The sequence below is a fragment of the Bombina bombina genome, chromosome 5 (assembly GCF_027579735.1).
Source record: "Bombina bombina isolate aBomBom1 chromosome 5, aBomBom1.pri, whole genome shotgun sequence".
NCBI lineage: Eukaryota > Metazoa > Chordata > Amphibia > Anura > Bombinatoridae > Bombina > Bombina bombina.
Window position 1 is genome coordinate 731,525,054 of NC_069503.1, and position 16,776 is coordinate 731,541,829.

Sequence of the window (16,776 nt, forward strand, 5' to 3'; positions counted from 1 at the left end):
TGGAGTTCCCACTCCCCCGGGAGAAAAGTCTGACGACTTAGAAAATCCGCCTCCCAGTTCTCTACTGCTGGGATGTGAATAATTGAGAGATGGCAGGAGTGATCCTCCGCCCACCTGATTATTTTGGTTACTTCCGTCATCGCTAGGGAACTCTTTGTTCCCCCCTGATGATTGACGTAAGCTACAGTCGTGATGTTGTCCGACTGAAATCTGATGAATTTGTCCGCAGCTAGTTGAGGCCATGCCTGAAGAGCGTTGAATATCGCCCTCAGTTCCAGAATGTTTATCGGGAGAAGTGTTTCTTCCCGAGACCATAAGCCCTGAGCTTTCAGGGAGTCCCAGACCGCACCCCAGCCTAACAGACTGGCGTCGGTCGTTACAATGACCCACTCTGGCCTGCGGAAACATATTCCCCTGAGACAGGTGGTCCTGAGACAACCACCAGAGAAGAGAATCTCTGGTCCAACTGAATTTGAGGAGACAAATCTGCATAATCCCCATTCCACTGTTTGAGCATGCATAGTTGCAGTGGTCTGAGGTGTATCCGAGCAAAAGCGACTATGTCCATTGCTGCTACCATTAATCCGATTGTCTCCATGCACTGAGCCACAGATGGCCGGGGAATGGAATGAAGAACTCGGCAAGTAGTTAAGAGTTTTAATTTTCTGAAATCCGTCGGAAATATTTTCATTTCTACCGAGTCTATTAGAGTCCCTAGGAAGGGAACCCTTGTGAGAGGGGAAAGAACTCTTTTTGATGTTCACCTTCCACCCGTGAGACCTCAAAGGCCAGAACAATCTCAGTGTGAGACTTGGCTCTTTGGCAAGACGGCGCCTGAATTAAAATGTCGTCTAGGTAAGGCGCCACTGCTATGCCCCGCGGTCTTAGAACCGCCAGAAGGGACCCTAGCACCTTTGTGAAAATTCTGGGAGCAGTGGCTAAGCCAAAAGGAAGAGCCACAAACTGGTAATGCTTGTCCAGAAAGGTGAACCTGAGAAACTGGTGATGATCTTTGTGGATAGGAATGTGTAGGTATGCATCCTTTAGATCCACGGTAGTCATATATTGACCTTCCTGGTCATTGGTAAGATTGTCCGAATGGTCTCCATTTTGAATGATGGGACTCTGAGGAATCTGTTTAGAATTTTTAGATCCAGGATGGGTCTGAAAGTTCCCTCTTTTTTGGGAACCACAAACAGGTTTGAGTAAAAACCCAGCCCTTGTTCCACGATTGGAACTGGGTGGATCACTCCCATTGTATGTAGATCTTCTACACAGCGTAAAAACGCCTCTTTCTTTGTCTGATCTGTAGCCAGACGAGAAATGTGGAACCTCCCCCTTGGAGAACCCTTGAATTCTAGAAGATATCCCTGGGATACAATATCTAACGCCCAAGGATCGTGTACATCTCTTGCCCAGGCCTGAGCGAAGAGAGTCTGCCCCCTACTAGATCCGGTCCCGGATCGGGGGCTACCCCTTCATGCTGTCTTGGTGGCAGCTGCAGGATTTTTGGCCTGTTTCCCCTTATTCCAGCCCTGGTAAGGTTTCCAAGTTGCCTTGGGCTGTGAAGAGTTACCCTCTTGCTTTGCAGCCGGAGAGGATGAAGCGGGGCCGTTCCTGAAATTACGAAAGAACTAAAATTAGCTTTGTTCTTTGTCTTAAAGGATTTGTCCTGAGGGAGAGCATGGCCTTTTGCCCCGGTGATTTCTGAAATAATCTCTTTAAATTCAGGCCCGAAGAGGGTCTTTCCTTTGAAAGGGATGTTCAAAAGCTTGGATTTAGACGACACATTGGCCGACCAGGACTTCAGCCATAGCGCCCTGCGCGCCAAAATGGCGAAACCTGATTTTTTTTCTGCTAACTTAGCTATTTGGAAAGCGGCGTCAGTGATAAAAGAATTAGCTAGCTTAAGAGCCTTAATTCTATCCATAATTTCCTCATATGAGGTCTCCGTCTGGAGCGAGTCTTCCAGCGCCTCAAACCAGAAAGCGGCTGCAGTAGTTACAGGAATAATGCAGGCAATAGGCTGGAGAAGAAAACCTTGTTGAACAAAAATTTTCTTAAGTAAACCCTCTAACTTCTTATCCATAGGGTCTTTCAAAGCACAACTGTCTTCAATTGGTATGGTTGTGCGTTTAGCAAGTGAAGAAACAGCCCCCTCCACCTTAGGGACCGTCTGCCACGAGTCCCGCGTGGTGTCAGATATGGGGAACATTTTCTTAAAAACAGGAGGGGGAACAAAAGGGAACACCTGGTCTATCCCACTCCCTAGTAACGATATCCGCAATCCTCTTAGGGACCGGAAACGCATCCGTGTAAACAGAGACCTCTAGGTACTTGTCCATTTTACACAATTTTTCTGGGATCACCAAAGGGTCGCAGTCATCCAGAGTAGCTAATACCTCCCTAAGCAAAACGCGGAGGTGTTCTAGTTTAAATTTAAAAGCGAATGTATCTGAATCTGTCTGAGGAGGAACCCTTCCTGAATCAGAGACTTCTCCCTCAGACATCAAATCCCTCGCTCCCACTTCAGAGCGTTGTGAGGGTATATCGGATACGGCTACCAAAGCGTCAGAATGCTCATAATCTGTTCTTAAAACGGAGCTATTACGCTTTGCACGTAACACGGGCAGTTTAGATAAGAAGGCTGTAAGAGAATTATCCATGACTGCCGCTAAGTCTTGTAATGTAAAAGGGTTAGACGCACTAGAGGTACTAGGCTTCGCTTGCGCGGGCGTAACTGGTTGTGACACTTGGGGAGAGGCAGACGAGCTACCCTCGTTACCTTCAGTCTGAGAATCATCTTGGGCCACATTCTTAAGTGCAACAATATGATCTTTAAAGTGTATAGACATAGTACAAGTGGGACACATTCTGAGAGGGGGTTCCACCATGGCTTCTAAACACATTGAACAAGGATTTTCCTTAGTGTCAGACATGTTTAACAGACTAGTAGTATACACAAACAGGCTTGGAAATCACTTTAATCAAATAAAAAACACAATTTGAAAAAAACGTTACTGTGCCTTTAAGAGATAAAAAGCACACAATTTTACAAAACAGTGAAAAATGCAGCAATCCTTTTGAAATTTTCACAGTATGTACCTAAAGCCTTAAGATTGCACCACAAGTTGCAGAATGATTAACCCCTTAATGCCCAAACTGGAGCAGCCTAAAGCCAACACCCGGCTAAAATTACTACAGCACCTTGCCACAGCCTTGCTGTGGCCCTACCTGCCCTTAGGGATCAGATTTGGGGGAATATAGCTTATTTAAGGCACTCAAACAGCAGCAGGACCCTCCATGTGAAGCAGCATGAACTTCTCTGCATCTGAGGCGCGAAATTAGGCCCCTCCCACTCTACTCCGGAGCTGTGAGGCCTACTAAATCACTCCTAAGTGAATAAAAAACAGCTATGTGGGTAATAACCCCAGAAAGAACCCAAAAGGGCTTTCAAAGTGTCTTGCAAAACGATTTTTCCTTAGCCAAACAATCGATTGCCCTGCATAAGTGTCAACCAGTATATTAGCCCTATTATGTAAGCATTCAATTCCTTACCAAGTCTGAACATAGCCTACCCTCCCCTCATGGGGATATTGTCAGTCTCTTCTAGCATTATCTCAGTCTTGTCTATAAATAAATGACTGAACATACCTTATTGCAGATCACCCTGCAAACTGTTCCCCCCAACTGAAGTTTTCTGGTACTCCTTAGTCCTGTGTGGGAACAGCAGTGGATTTTAGTTACATGCTAAAATCATTTTCCTCTCAGCAGAAATCTTCATCACTTTTCTGCTAGAGAGTAAATAGTACAAACCGGTACCATTTAAAATAAACTTTTGATTGAAGATAATAAAACTACAATTCTAACAGGGCGCTACAATATGTTTGCAACACCCACCCTTCATTTCCATGGTGGTAAGACACGCTGAATCATTGGGACCGTTCAGTACCTGGAAGGTGGGAATAGGTTAGATCACTGGGGAAGCACAGTATTGTCTTAATACCCTGGTTTGCACGGAACAAATATGGCCGAACTGTGTAGGTTTTAACCCATTGCTATAGCTGGCCCATTTGTAGATAATATACTGAAGGTCCTGGTTTTAAAGTTTAATTAGTTCAACTTGTTAATATTTGTGTAATCCTATCACATTGTAAGCTTTCTCTCCCCATTCTGTTAAAGTACATGTATAACAATGGAACAAGTGTGCAAGGATTGATGTTTTATCTGTTATGTGCAGGAAGTTTATCAATATGCTGCCAGTGCTAAGTGTTCAGGGGTCATACTCTATGCAGTCTAGGGTGTAACGTTAACCTTGTATACAATACATATGCATACATTTTTGCCCACCCCCAACTGTTATAGCATAGTCACTACACACTATGTCCAATAATTTATAGACCTCTTCTTTACTATTTATATTCGGTCCTGACCACACCGTTACTCCTTAACTAAGTTACCTACTAAGGTCCAGAAGTGACCCCTCTTGTTCTTACCCCAAAGCATCCCCATCTCAATTTGATTTGCGTATCTGGTGGCCCAAGAGACCGTTGTATTTAAATGGGGGAATATATGTTTTGTTTTTGTATATTGCACTCAATATTAATTCTCTCATAGGGGGTTGTCACTTTTTCATATATATAAACAAAAATTGAGGTTTGTTTTATGCTCTGTTCACCATATATACAACTTTAGGAGAATGTCCTGCAGTTCATACCAGTGTTAGATTGTGAAGCCTAATTGTATATTGTAATCCCTGACACCTGATTTGAACTGTACTATACTATGTATAATAACTGGTTTGTTTATTGCTGTAATCACTGTCTAAGGACTCTTATCCGGAGCAATTATGTACTGTTTTGTTTTCAACCTCAAAAATATTTAAAAAAAAAACAAAAAACTACAATTCTAACACCACATTCACTTTACCCTCCCGAGAGAGACCCTAGTGCTTAGAGCCGGCAAAGAGAATGACTGGGGGGTGGAGCTATATGGACAGCTCTGCTGTTTGCTCTCTTTGCCACTTCCTGTAGGGAATGAGAATATCCCACAAGTAAAGGATGAATCCGTGGACTGGATACACCTTGCAAGAGAAAAGAAGCCATGTGTACCCTCTCATTAAGAATGAAAAATGTTACTCATAAAAACGTTATCAGCACTCCCACTTAAATAAACGTTTGCCCATAAACATTTAGAGACTGTGTCAACCATTTTTTTCTTAGCCCATATATGCAAGCTTAGTAATACCTATCTATATCTTTTAGGATTACTGCTTACCCTTTTCCCCTCATGGGGATACTGTCAGCCAATTCTGAAATACCACAGTCTCTCCAGAAAAAAAAATGACTGAACATACCTCACTGCTTATAGCATGAAAAACGTTCCTCACACTGAAGTTTCTTAAGTACTCCTCAGCCATTCTGTGGGAACTGCTCTGGATCTTAGTGACAAATGCTAAGATCATCAGCCTCCAGGCAGAAGTCTTCATCCATCTGCTGCCTGAGGGAAAATAGTACACACCGGTACCATTTAAAATAAACTCTTGCTTTTAGAAAATAAAAACTAACATTTTATCACCTCTTTCACTTTACCCTTCCTAGTACTTAGAGTAGGCAAAGAGAATGACTGGTGGGTGGAGTCAAGGGAGGAGCTATATAGACAGCTCTGCTGTGGTGCTCTTTGCCACTTCCTGTTAGCAAGAGGATAATATCCCACAAGTAAAGGATGAATCCGTGGACTCGTCTTACCTTATAGAAGAAACTAAGCATTAAACTGTGTATGTAAATTTGCGGAAAGCTCAAACTAGGAGCCGGTACAAACACAGGATCCAGCAATGTGGATATCAACGTAGTCCCTCTCCTATACTGCTCTGATCAGCACAGTGGCACGCACCTGGTCTGAACAGCAACTCTAGACGGAGGACCCGGTGCTGTCTCTAATTGTCAGCGTTGTACATCCTGCTCATGCTGGGATTAACCACAGTCTGCCCTTGCCATAGCTTCCCATAAACGTCTCCCCCTCACTCTGAACGGAACCTTTTATGTCCAATATGACCCCCAATAAAGGATGTCCCACAACCCTTGTATCAGTGAGGGTCCCTCACTGGCAATCCAGTCACTCAAACTGTCTCTCTAGGCAAAAAGCCAATAGAGGAGTTATAAACTAAGGAGTTACCAATCTTCTATAATCCTGCAGTAGTCCAACACCACAAAGGAAAATCAGTGTAACCATTAGAAAGAAAGTAAACCTTTTATATCACAAAAGAAAAAAATTGCTTCAAACATGTCTATTGTTTTCAAAGTACCATATAATCTGTATTTGAACACTTACCTCTTTTACTGTGGCTTTGATAAACTCTTTCCTTGCAGACAGATCATAACTGGGATAGCTCTCATACACCTTAAAATAAAGAAAATTGTAAATATAGGTCATGTTCCAACATTACTCTATTCAAAACATGTTGCAATGTAAAGGGTGTTTTTAAAAGGACAGTAAACATTGCACATTTTTTCCTGTAATTGTTTAGCCAGCCAACATATCTGACCTACAATGCAGAGTAGATGCGCAATGGATGTGTTTTATAATAACTTTTTAACTTACCAACAGTGTTCCCCTGTCCGCCCACGGATCCTGTGCTTTTTTCTTCTTCTCAATTTGACAATCATGGCTTCAACAGCCAACGGGAGAGCAAACATAAGTCTCCATCGCATTTAACAGCATGCAGTCCCCTTCCTCCTGCGCAATAGTAAGAGCCAGCTGAAGTATACACAGTGCCATTTCGACATTTTCCAATAGCCGTCTGTGACCATTACGTATTGGCAGGAGAAAAAACATAATTTATGCTTACCTGATAAATTCCTTTCTTCTGTAGTGTGATCAGTCCACGGGTCATCATTACTTCTGGGATATTACTCCTCCCCAACAGGAAGTGCAAGAGGATTCACCCAGCAGAGCTGCATATAGCTCCTCCCCTCTACGTCACTCCCAGTCATTCGACCAAGGACCAACGAGAAAGGAAAAGCCAAGGGTGAAGTGGTGACTGGAGTATAAATTAAAAAATATTTACCTGCCTTAAAAACAGGGCGGGCCGTGGACTGATCACACTACAGAAGAAAGGAATTTATCAGGTAAGCATAAATTATGTTTTCTTCTGTTAAGTGTGATCAGTCCACGGGTCATCATTACTTCTGGGATACCAATACCAAAGCAAAAGTACACGGATGACGGGAGGGATAGGCAGGCTCTTTATACAGAAGGAACCACTGCCTGAAGAACCTTTCTCCCAAAAATAGCCTCCGATGAAGCAAAAGTGTCAAATTTGTAAAATTTGGAAAAAGTATGAAGCGAAGACCAAGTTGCAGCCTTGCAAATCTGCTCAACAGAGGCCTCATTCTTGAAGGCCCAAGTGGAAGCCACAGCTCTAGTAGAATGAGCTGTAATTCTTTCAGGAGGCTGCTGTCCAGCAGTCTCATAAGCTAAACGAATTATGCTACGAAGCCAAAAAGAAAGAGGTAGCGGAAGCTTTTTGACCTCTCCTCTGCCCAGAGTAAATGACAAACAGAGAAGACGTTTGTCGAAATTCCTTAGTTGCCTGTAAGTAAAATTTTAGAGCACGGACTACATCCAGGTTGTGCAGTAGACGTTCCTTCTTTGAAGAAGGATTTGGGCATAAAGAAGGAACAACAATCTCTTGATTGATATTCCTGTTAGTAACTACCTTAGGTAAGAACCCAGGTTTAGTACGCAGGACTACCTTATCCGAATGAAAAATCAAATAAGGAGAATCACAATGTAAAGCTGATAATTCAGAGACTCTTCGAGCCGAGGAAATAGCCATTAAAAATAGAACTTTCCAAGATAACAATTTTATATCAATGGAATGAAGGGGTTCAAACGGAACGCCCTGTAAAACATTAAGAACAAGGTTTAAACTCCATGGTGGAGCAACAGTTTTAAACACAGGCTTAATTCTGGCCAAAGCCTGACAAAAAGCCTGGACGTCAGGAACTTCTGACAGACGTTTGTGTAACAGAATGGACAGAGCTGAGATCTGTCCCTTTAATGAACTAGCAGATAAACCCTTTTCTAAACCTTCTTGTAGAAAAGACAATATCCTAGGAATCCTAACCTTACTCCAAGAGTAACCTTTGGATTCACACCAATATAGGTATTTACGCCATATCTTATGGTAAATCTTTCTGGTAACAGGTTTCCTAGCCTGTATTAAGGTATCAATAACTGACTCAGAAAATCCACGTCTTGATAAAATCAAGCGTTCAATTTCCAAGCAGTCAGCTTCAGAGAAGTTAGATTTTGATGTTTGAAGGGACCCTGTATCAGAAGGTCCTGTTTCAGAGGTAGAGATCAAGGTGGACAGGATGACATGTCCACCAGGTCTGCATACCAAGTCCTGCGTGGCCACGCAGGTGCTATTAGAATCACTGATGCTCTCTCTTGTTTGATTCTGGCAATCAATCGAGGAAGCAACGGGAAGGGTGGAAACACGTAAGCCATCCTGAAGTCCCAAGGTGCTGTCAGAGCATCTATCAGGACTGCTCCTGGATCCCTGGATCTGGACCCGTAACGAGGAAGCTTGGCGTTCTGTCGAGACGCCATGAGATCTATCTCTGGTTTGCCCCAACGTCGAAGTATTTGGGCAAAGACCTCCGGATGAAGTTCCCACTCCCCCGGATGAAAAGTCTGACGACTTAAGAAATCCGCCTCCCAGTTCTCCACTCCCGGGATGTGGATTGCTGACAGGTGGCAAGAGTGAGACTCTGCCCAGCAAATTATCTTTGATACTTCCATCATAGCTAGGGAGCTTCTTGTCCCTCCCTGATGGTTGATGTAAGCTACAGTCGTGATGTTGTCCGACTGAAACCTGATGAACCCCCGAGTTGTCAACTGGGGCCAAGCCAGGAGGGCATTGAGAACTGCTCTCAATTCCAGAATGTTTATTGGCAGGAGACTCTCCTCCTGACTCCATTGTCCCTGAGCCTTCAGAGAATTCCAGACGGCACCCCAACCTAGAAGGCTGGCGTCTGTTGTTACAATTGTCCAGTCTGGTCTGCTGAATGGCATCCCCCTGGACAGATGTGGCCGAGAAAGCCACCATAGAAGAGAATTTCTGGTCTCTTGATCCAGATTCAGAGAAGGGGATAAGTCTGAGTAATCCCCATTCCACTGACTTAGCATGCACAGTTGCAGTGGTCTGAGGTGTAAGCGTGCAAAGGGTACTATGTCCATTGCCGCTACCATTAAGCCGATTACCTCCATGCATTGAGCCACTGACGGGTGTTGAATGGAATGAAGGGTGCGGCAAGCACTTTGAAGTCTTGTTAGCCTGTCCTCTGTCAGGTAAATCTTCATTTCTACAGAATCTATAAGAGTCCCCAGGAAGGGAACTCTTGTGAGTGGAACGAGTGAACTTTTCTTTTCGTTCACCTTCCATCCATGTGACCTTAGAAATGCCAGCAGTAACTCTGTATGAGACTTGGCAGTTTGAAAGCTTGAAGCTTGTATCAGAATGTCGTCTAGGTATGGAGCTACCGAGATTCCCCGCGGTCTTAGTACCGCCAGAAGAGCACCCAGAACCTTTGTGAAGATTCTTGGAGCTGTAGCCAATCCGAATGGAAGAGCCACAAACTGGTAATGCCTGTCTAGGAAGGCAAACCTTAGGTACCGATAATGATCTTTGTGAATCGGTATGTGAAGGTAAGCATCTTTTAAATCTACAGTGGTCATGTATTGACCCTCTTGGATCATAGGTAAAATTGTCCGAATAGTCTCCATCTTGAACGATGGAACTCTTAGGAATTTGTTTAGGATCTTTAAGTCCAGGATTGGTCTGAAAGTTCCCTCTTTTTTGGGAACCACAAACAGATTTGAGTAAAACCCCTGTCCCTGTTCCGATCGTGGAACTGGATGGATTACTCCCATTAACAAGAGCTCTTGTACGCAGCGTAGAAACGCCTCTCTTTGTCTGGATTGTTGACAATCTTGACAGATGAAATCTCTCTCTTGGAGGAGAGTATTTGAAGTCCAGAAGGTATCCCTGAGATATTATCTCTAGCGCCCAGGGATCCTGAACATCTCTTGCCCAAGCCTGGGCGAAGAGAGAAAGTCTGCCCCCCACTAGATCCGATCCCAGATCGGGGGCCCTCAATTCATGCTGTTTTAGGGGCAGCAGCAGGTTTCCTAGTCTGCTTGCCCTTGTTCCAGGACTGGTTAGGTTTCCAGCCTTGTCTGTAGCGAGCAACAGCTCCTTCCTGTTTTGGTGCAGAGGAAGTTGATGCTGCTCCTGCTTTGAAATTACGAAAGGAACGAAAATTAGACTGTCTAGTCTTGGCTTTGTCCTGAGGCAGGGCATGGCCTTTACCTCCTGTAATGTCAGCGATAATCTCTTTCAACCCGGGCCCGAATAAGGTCTGCCCTTTGAAAGGTATATTAAGCAATTTAGACTTAGAAGTAACATCAGCTGACCAGGATTTTAGCCACAGCGCCCTGCGTGCCTGAATGGCGAATCCTGCATTCTTCGCCGTAAGTTTAGTAAGATGTACTACGGCCTCCGAAATGAATGAATTAGCTAGTTTAAGGACTCTAAGCCTGTCCGTAATGTCGTCCAGAGTAGCTGAACCAATGTTCTCTTCCAGAGACTCAATCCAGAATGCCGCTGCAGCCGTGATCGGCGCAATGCATGCAAGGGGTTGCAATATAAAACCTTGTTGAACAAACATTTTCTTAAGGTAACCCTCTAACTTTTTATCCATTGGATCTGAAAAAGCACAGCTATCCTCCACCGGGATAGTGGTACGCTTAGCTAAGGTAGAAACTGCTCCCTCCACCTTAGGGACCGTTTGCCATAAGTCCCTTGTGGTGGCGTCTATTGGAAATATTTTTCTAAATATCGGAGGGGGTGAGAACGGCACACCGGGTCTATCCCACTCCTTAGTAACAATTTCAGTAAGTCTCTTAGGTATAGGAAAAACCTCAGTACTCGTCGGTACCGCAAAATATTTATCCAACCTACACATTTTCTCTGGTATTGCAACTGTGTTACAATCATTCAGAGCCGCTAACACCTCCCCTAGTAATACACGGAGGTTTTCCAGTTTAAATTTAAAATTTGAAATATCTGAATCCAGTCTGTTTGGATCAGAACCGTCACCCACAGAATGAAGTTCTCCGTCCTCATGTTCTGCCACCTGTGACGCAGTGTCTGACATGGCCCTAATATTATCAGCGCACTCTGTTCTCACCCCAGAGTGATCACGCTTACCTCTTAGTTCTGGTAATTTAGCCAAAGCCTCAGTCATAACAGTAGCCATATCCTGTAATGTGATTTGTAATGGCCGCCCAGATGTACTCGGCGCTACAATATCACGCACCTCCCTCTGAGCGGGAGATGTAGGTACTGACACGTGAGGCGAGTTAGTCGGCATAACTCTCCCCTCGTTGTTTGGTGAAATTTGTTCAATTTGTACAGATTGACTTTTATTTAAAGTAGCATCAATACAGTTAGTACATAAATTTCTATTGGGCTCCACTTTGGCATTGCAACAAATGACACAGGTATCATCCTCTGAATCAGACATGTTTAACACACTAGCAAATAAACTTGCAACTTGGAAATACAATTCAATTAGAATAATATTAAAATGTACTGTGCCTTTAAGAAGCACAGAAGATCTATGACAGTTGAAAATTAATAAATTGAAACAGTTATAGCCTCAATCCTTGTAAACAACACAACTTTAGCAAAGGTTTAATCCCATTAGCAAAGATAAATTCTGAAAGCAGGAAACAAATTACAGAATAAACGTTTTTTATCTCAGTCAAACTATAATTCTCACAGCTCTGCTGAGAGAAATTACCTCCCTCAAAATAAGTTTTGAAGACCCCTGAGCTCTGTAGAGATGAACCGGATCATGCAGGGAATACAATGAGTTGCTGACTGAAATATTTGATGCATAGAAAAAGCGCCAAAAAACGGCCCCTCCCCCTCACACACAGCAGTGAGGGAGAACAGAAACTGTCAGAAAAACAGATTAAGCAACTGCCAAGTGGAAAAATAGTGCCCAAACATTTATTCACACAGTACCTCAGCAAATGAAAACGATTTTACATTCCAGCAAAAACGTTAAACATAATCTCTAGTTATTAAACAGCTTTATGTATTTCTTACAGTGTAATTCTAGTGAAGTACCATTCCCCAGAATACTGAAGTGTAAAGTATACATACATGACATTATATCGGTATGGCAGGATTTTCTCATCAATTCCATTGTCAGAAAATAAAAACTGCTACATACCTCTATGCAGATTCATCTGCCCGCTGTCCCCTGATCTGAAGTTTACCTCACTCCTCAGATGGCCGAGAACAGCAATATGATCTTAACTACTCCGGCTAAAATCATAGCAAAACTCTGGTAGATTCTTCTTCAAACTCTGCCAGAGAGGTAATAACACACTCCGGTGCTATTTTAAAATAACAAACTTTTGATTGAAGATATAAAACTAAGTATAATCACCATAGTCCTCTCACACATCCTATCTAGTCGTTGGGTGCAAGAGAATGACTGGGAGTGACGTAGAGGGGAGGAGCTATATGCAGCTCTGCTGGGTGAATCCTCTTGCACTTCCTGTTGGGGAGGAGTAATATCCCAGAAGTAATGATGACCCGTGGACTGATCACACTTAACAGAAGAAAGGGAAAGAGCGCTCTGGTTTTTATATAAACAGACTGAAGTTTTGAGTGATGCACCTCTCAAAATGAAAGAAGAAAAAGGTCCAGCTTCGTGGGCGTAAATTGGAGCACTGAGATGGTTAGTTTAAATGCTGTAATAAAATGCAGATGTGCTATGGAAAGTTTTAACAATTACAGGAAAATACTGTGGAACATTTACAGCCCCTTTAACACAGTAATGTGTACTTTAAACTCGGACATGGACTTATTGGTAGGTATACTTCATACATGGTCCATGAAGCATACTAACCTATCAACACTGGAGTGAGTAAGCAAATTGTTCCCCATACCTGTGTGCACATGGTGCTGATCTCAGCATACAACTCACATGTTGGGTCATTTTAAAGTGTTATTACAAACCAAAACAAAGTAGTGAAAATTTTCATGTCAGCACCTTTTTGCAGATTTGTTTCATTGTGACTTCTTCCAGATTCGCATCGGCCAATAGCTTTTTCACAGTCTCTCTCAGCTCATCATCTGTTGGTGGTTTCTTCAGCTTTTTAATTAAGGGCTCATCATCAGAGCTGTTGTCAGATTCACTTTCTGATTGTACAGCTTTTTCTATAAAAAATAAAATAGAGAGAGATTCAAGTAAAAAACAAAAACACAAAGGATTGTAAAGTTAATTTCTGTTAGTCTACTCCAGAATTGTTATTGTTTAAAAAGATAAACCTATTCCCCAGTTTTGCATAGCCAACACTGTTATATTAACACACTTTTTACCCCTCTGGTGCAGTCTAGATGTGAAAAATTGTCACAATGCCCTGATATAAGAGGCAGCTTTAAAGGGCTTAGAAATTAGCATATGAGCCTAGCTAGGTTCAGCTTTTAACAAAGAACACCAACAAAACAAATTATGATAAAAGTAAATTGGAAAAGTTGTTTGAAATTGCAAGCCCTATCTGAATCTGAAAGTTTTATTTTGACGACTGTCCCTTTAACAGGACAGAACTGTAAAATTGTTTTTATATGAAATAGCTGGTTTTGTTCTCTAAAATTATAACCCATTAAAATAGGTTGAGCATGCAGGGAAATTAGATCACCTTATTTTATCACTTTCTGTATATACACATGCTTCTTTATATTATCCGTCTGTATAACAAAGACCAATTGTTACAGAGAATAAAAAACAATTTATGCTTACCTCATAAATTTATTTCTCTTGTGATGTATCGAGTCCACGGATTCATCCTTACTTGTGGGATATTCTCCTCCCCTACAGGAAGTGGCAAAGAGAGCACCCACAGCAGAGCTGCCTATATAGCTCCCCCCTTAGCTCCACCCCCCAGTCATTTGACCGAAGGCTAGGAAGAAAAAGGAGAAACCATAGTGTGCAGTGGTAACAAAGTTTAAAAATAAAAATATATATGCCTGTCTTCAAAAACAGGGCGGGCCGTGGACTCGATACATCACAAGAGAAATAAATTTATCAGGTAAGCATAAAATATGTTTTCTCTTGTAAGATGTATCGAGTCCATGGATTCATCCTTACTTGTGGGATACCAATACCAAAGCTTTAGGACACTGATGAAGGGAGGGACAAGACAGGAACCTTAAACGGAAGGCACCACTGCTTGTAGAACCTTTCTCCCAAAAATAGCCTCCAAAGAAGCAAAAGTATCGAATTTGTAAAATTTGGAAAAAGTATGAAGCGAAGACCAAGTCGCCGCCTTACAAATCTGTTCAACAGAAGCCTCATTTTTAAAAGCAAATGTGGAAGCTACAGCTCTAGTAGAATGAGCAGTAATCCTTTCAGGAGGCTGCCGTCCAGCAGTCTCATAGGCCAAACGGATGATGCATTTCAGCCAAAAGGAAAGAGGTAGCCGTAGCCCTTTGACCTCTCCGTTTACCAGAACAAACAACAAACAAAGAAGATGTTTGAAGGAAATCTTTAGTTGCTTGTAAGTAGAATTTTAACCAAGCTTGTGTAACAGACGTTCCTTCTTAGATGAAGGATTAGGACACAAAGAAGGAACCACAATATCTTGATTGATTATTCTTATTAGAAACAACCTTAGGAAGAAACCCAGGTTTGGTACGTAAAACCACCTTATCTGCATGGAAAACAAGGTAAGGGGAATCACATTGTAGAGCCGAAGAGATAGCTACTAAAAACAAAACTTTCCAAGATAGAAGCTTAATATCTATGGAATGCATAGGTTCAAACGGAACCCCTTGAAGAACTTTAAGAACTAAGTTTAGGCTCCATGGCGGAGCAACAGGTTTAAATACAGGGTTGATTCTGACCAAAACCTGACTAAATTATTTAACGTCTGGGACATCTGCCAGACGTTTGTGAAGTAGAATAGACAAAGCAGATATTTGACCTTTAAGAGAACTAGCAGATAATCCCTTCTCCAAACCATCTTGGAGAAAAGACAATATTCTAGGAATCCTAATCTTACTCCACGAGTAACCTTTGGATTCACACCAATAAAGATATTTGCGCCAAATCTTATGATAAATCTTCCTGGTGACAGGCTTTCTAGCCTGAATCAGGGTATCAATGACCGATTCAGAGAAACCACGCTTTGATAAAATCATGCGTTCAATCTGTAATCTCCAAGCAGACGCAGAGAAACTAGATTTGTATTCGTGAACGGCCCTTGAATTAGAAGGTCCCGCCTCATTGGCAGAGTCCACGGTGGAACCGAGGAAATGTACACTAGGTCTGCATACCAAGTTCTGCGTGGCCACGCAGGAGCTATCAGAATTACCAAAGCTCTCTCCTGCTTGATTCTGGCAACCAGACGTGGGAGGAGAGGAAACTGTAGAAATACATAAGCCAGATTGAAGGACCAAGGCACTGCTAGAGCATCTATCAGTACCGCCTTGGGATCCCGGGACCTGGACCCGTAACGCCTTGGGATCCCGGGACCTGGACCCGTAATGAGGAAGTTTGGCATTCTGACGAGACGCCATCAGATCCAATTCTGGTGTGCCCCATAGCTGAATCAGCTGGGCGAATACCTCCGGATGGAGTTCCCACTCCCCCGGATGAAGAGTCTGACGACTTAGAAAATCCGCCTCCCAGTTCTCTACTCCTGGGATGTGGATTGCTGAGAGATGGCAAGAGTGATCCTCTGATAAATAACAAAGGGTGTAGTTTGGGAGCGCTAGAAAAGCTATAAGGATGATAAGGAGACTGATATTCAAATATAAAATACAATTTATTAGCTTAAAACAGAAAGAGGGACGTCTCCCTATAATGATCAATTTAAAATAAATACATACATATACATAGAGAAATGCTCTGATCTAATTTTACCTTGAACATACAGCAGTTTGGAAGAAAAAATGCACTTCACAATACAAACACACAGTTAGAAATGTTTGGGTAAAAATTCCACCTTATTAAAATTACATCTTTTTAAAAGACTTTCTGCAGGTTAAAAGAAAGAGAAAAAATGCTTCAACATTATTTCCACCTTAGTTATATCGTTAGAATGTTCCACTTTTGTATTTCAATAAAATGTTTCAGTTTGTATCAGAACTTAAAGTGCATGGTATTTGTGCAGTCTGATACAATATTATTAGTTAGTAACTTTGATCTATTGTTTTCAGATAAATACAGTCTTATTGCACTTTAGTGTTTTTGCAAGTTGTAATTTGCAGTGGTGATATAAATTGTGTTTTTTTCAATATGTATTCCAATTTAGAAGAGACGTCCCACTTTGTTTTAAGCTAATAAATTGTATTTTATATTTGAATATCAGTCTCCATATCATCCTTATAGCTTTTCTAGCGCTCCCAAACTACACCCTTTGTTGTTATTTATCTGTATTCTGGTTAATCTTAGGGAAGATTACCTGTGAGGGAGCTTGAGGATAATAACTTGGCGCTAATCTTAAATATAATTTCTTACACAAGAGTGATCCTCTGCCCACCGGATTATTTTGGTTACCTCCATCATCGCTAGAGAACTCCTTGTTCCTCCCTGATGAATGATATAAGTTACAGTCGTGATGTTGTCCAACTGAAACCTGATGAATTTGGCCGCAGCAAGCTGAGGCCACGCCTGAAGCGCATTG

The 16,776-nt window shown here is 42.3% G+C and overlaps 1 protein-coding gene across 1 annotated transcript in view; it reads right to left on the reverse strand.

Moving 5' to 3' along the window:
• Nucleotides 1-16,776, reverse strand: part of DEK (DEK proto-oncogene) — a 302,150-nt gene that overhangs the window by 52,281 nt on the left and 233,093 nt on the right. Inside the window, exons 7-9 of the mRNA XM_053715840.1 lie at nt 16,014-16,047; nt 13,140-13,306; nt 6,331-6,399 (exon numbers count right to left, since the gene is read on the reverse strand). Of these exons, the coding sequence (XP_053571815.1) occupies nt 6,331-6,399; nt 13,140-13,306; nt 16,014-16,047 (270 nt within the window). The remainder of the gene's footprint in view (nt 1-6,330; nt 6,400-13,139; nt 13,307-16,013; nt 16,048-16,776) is intronic.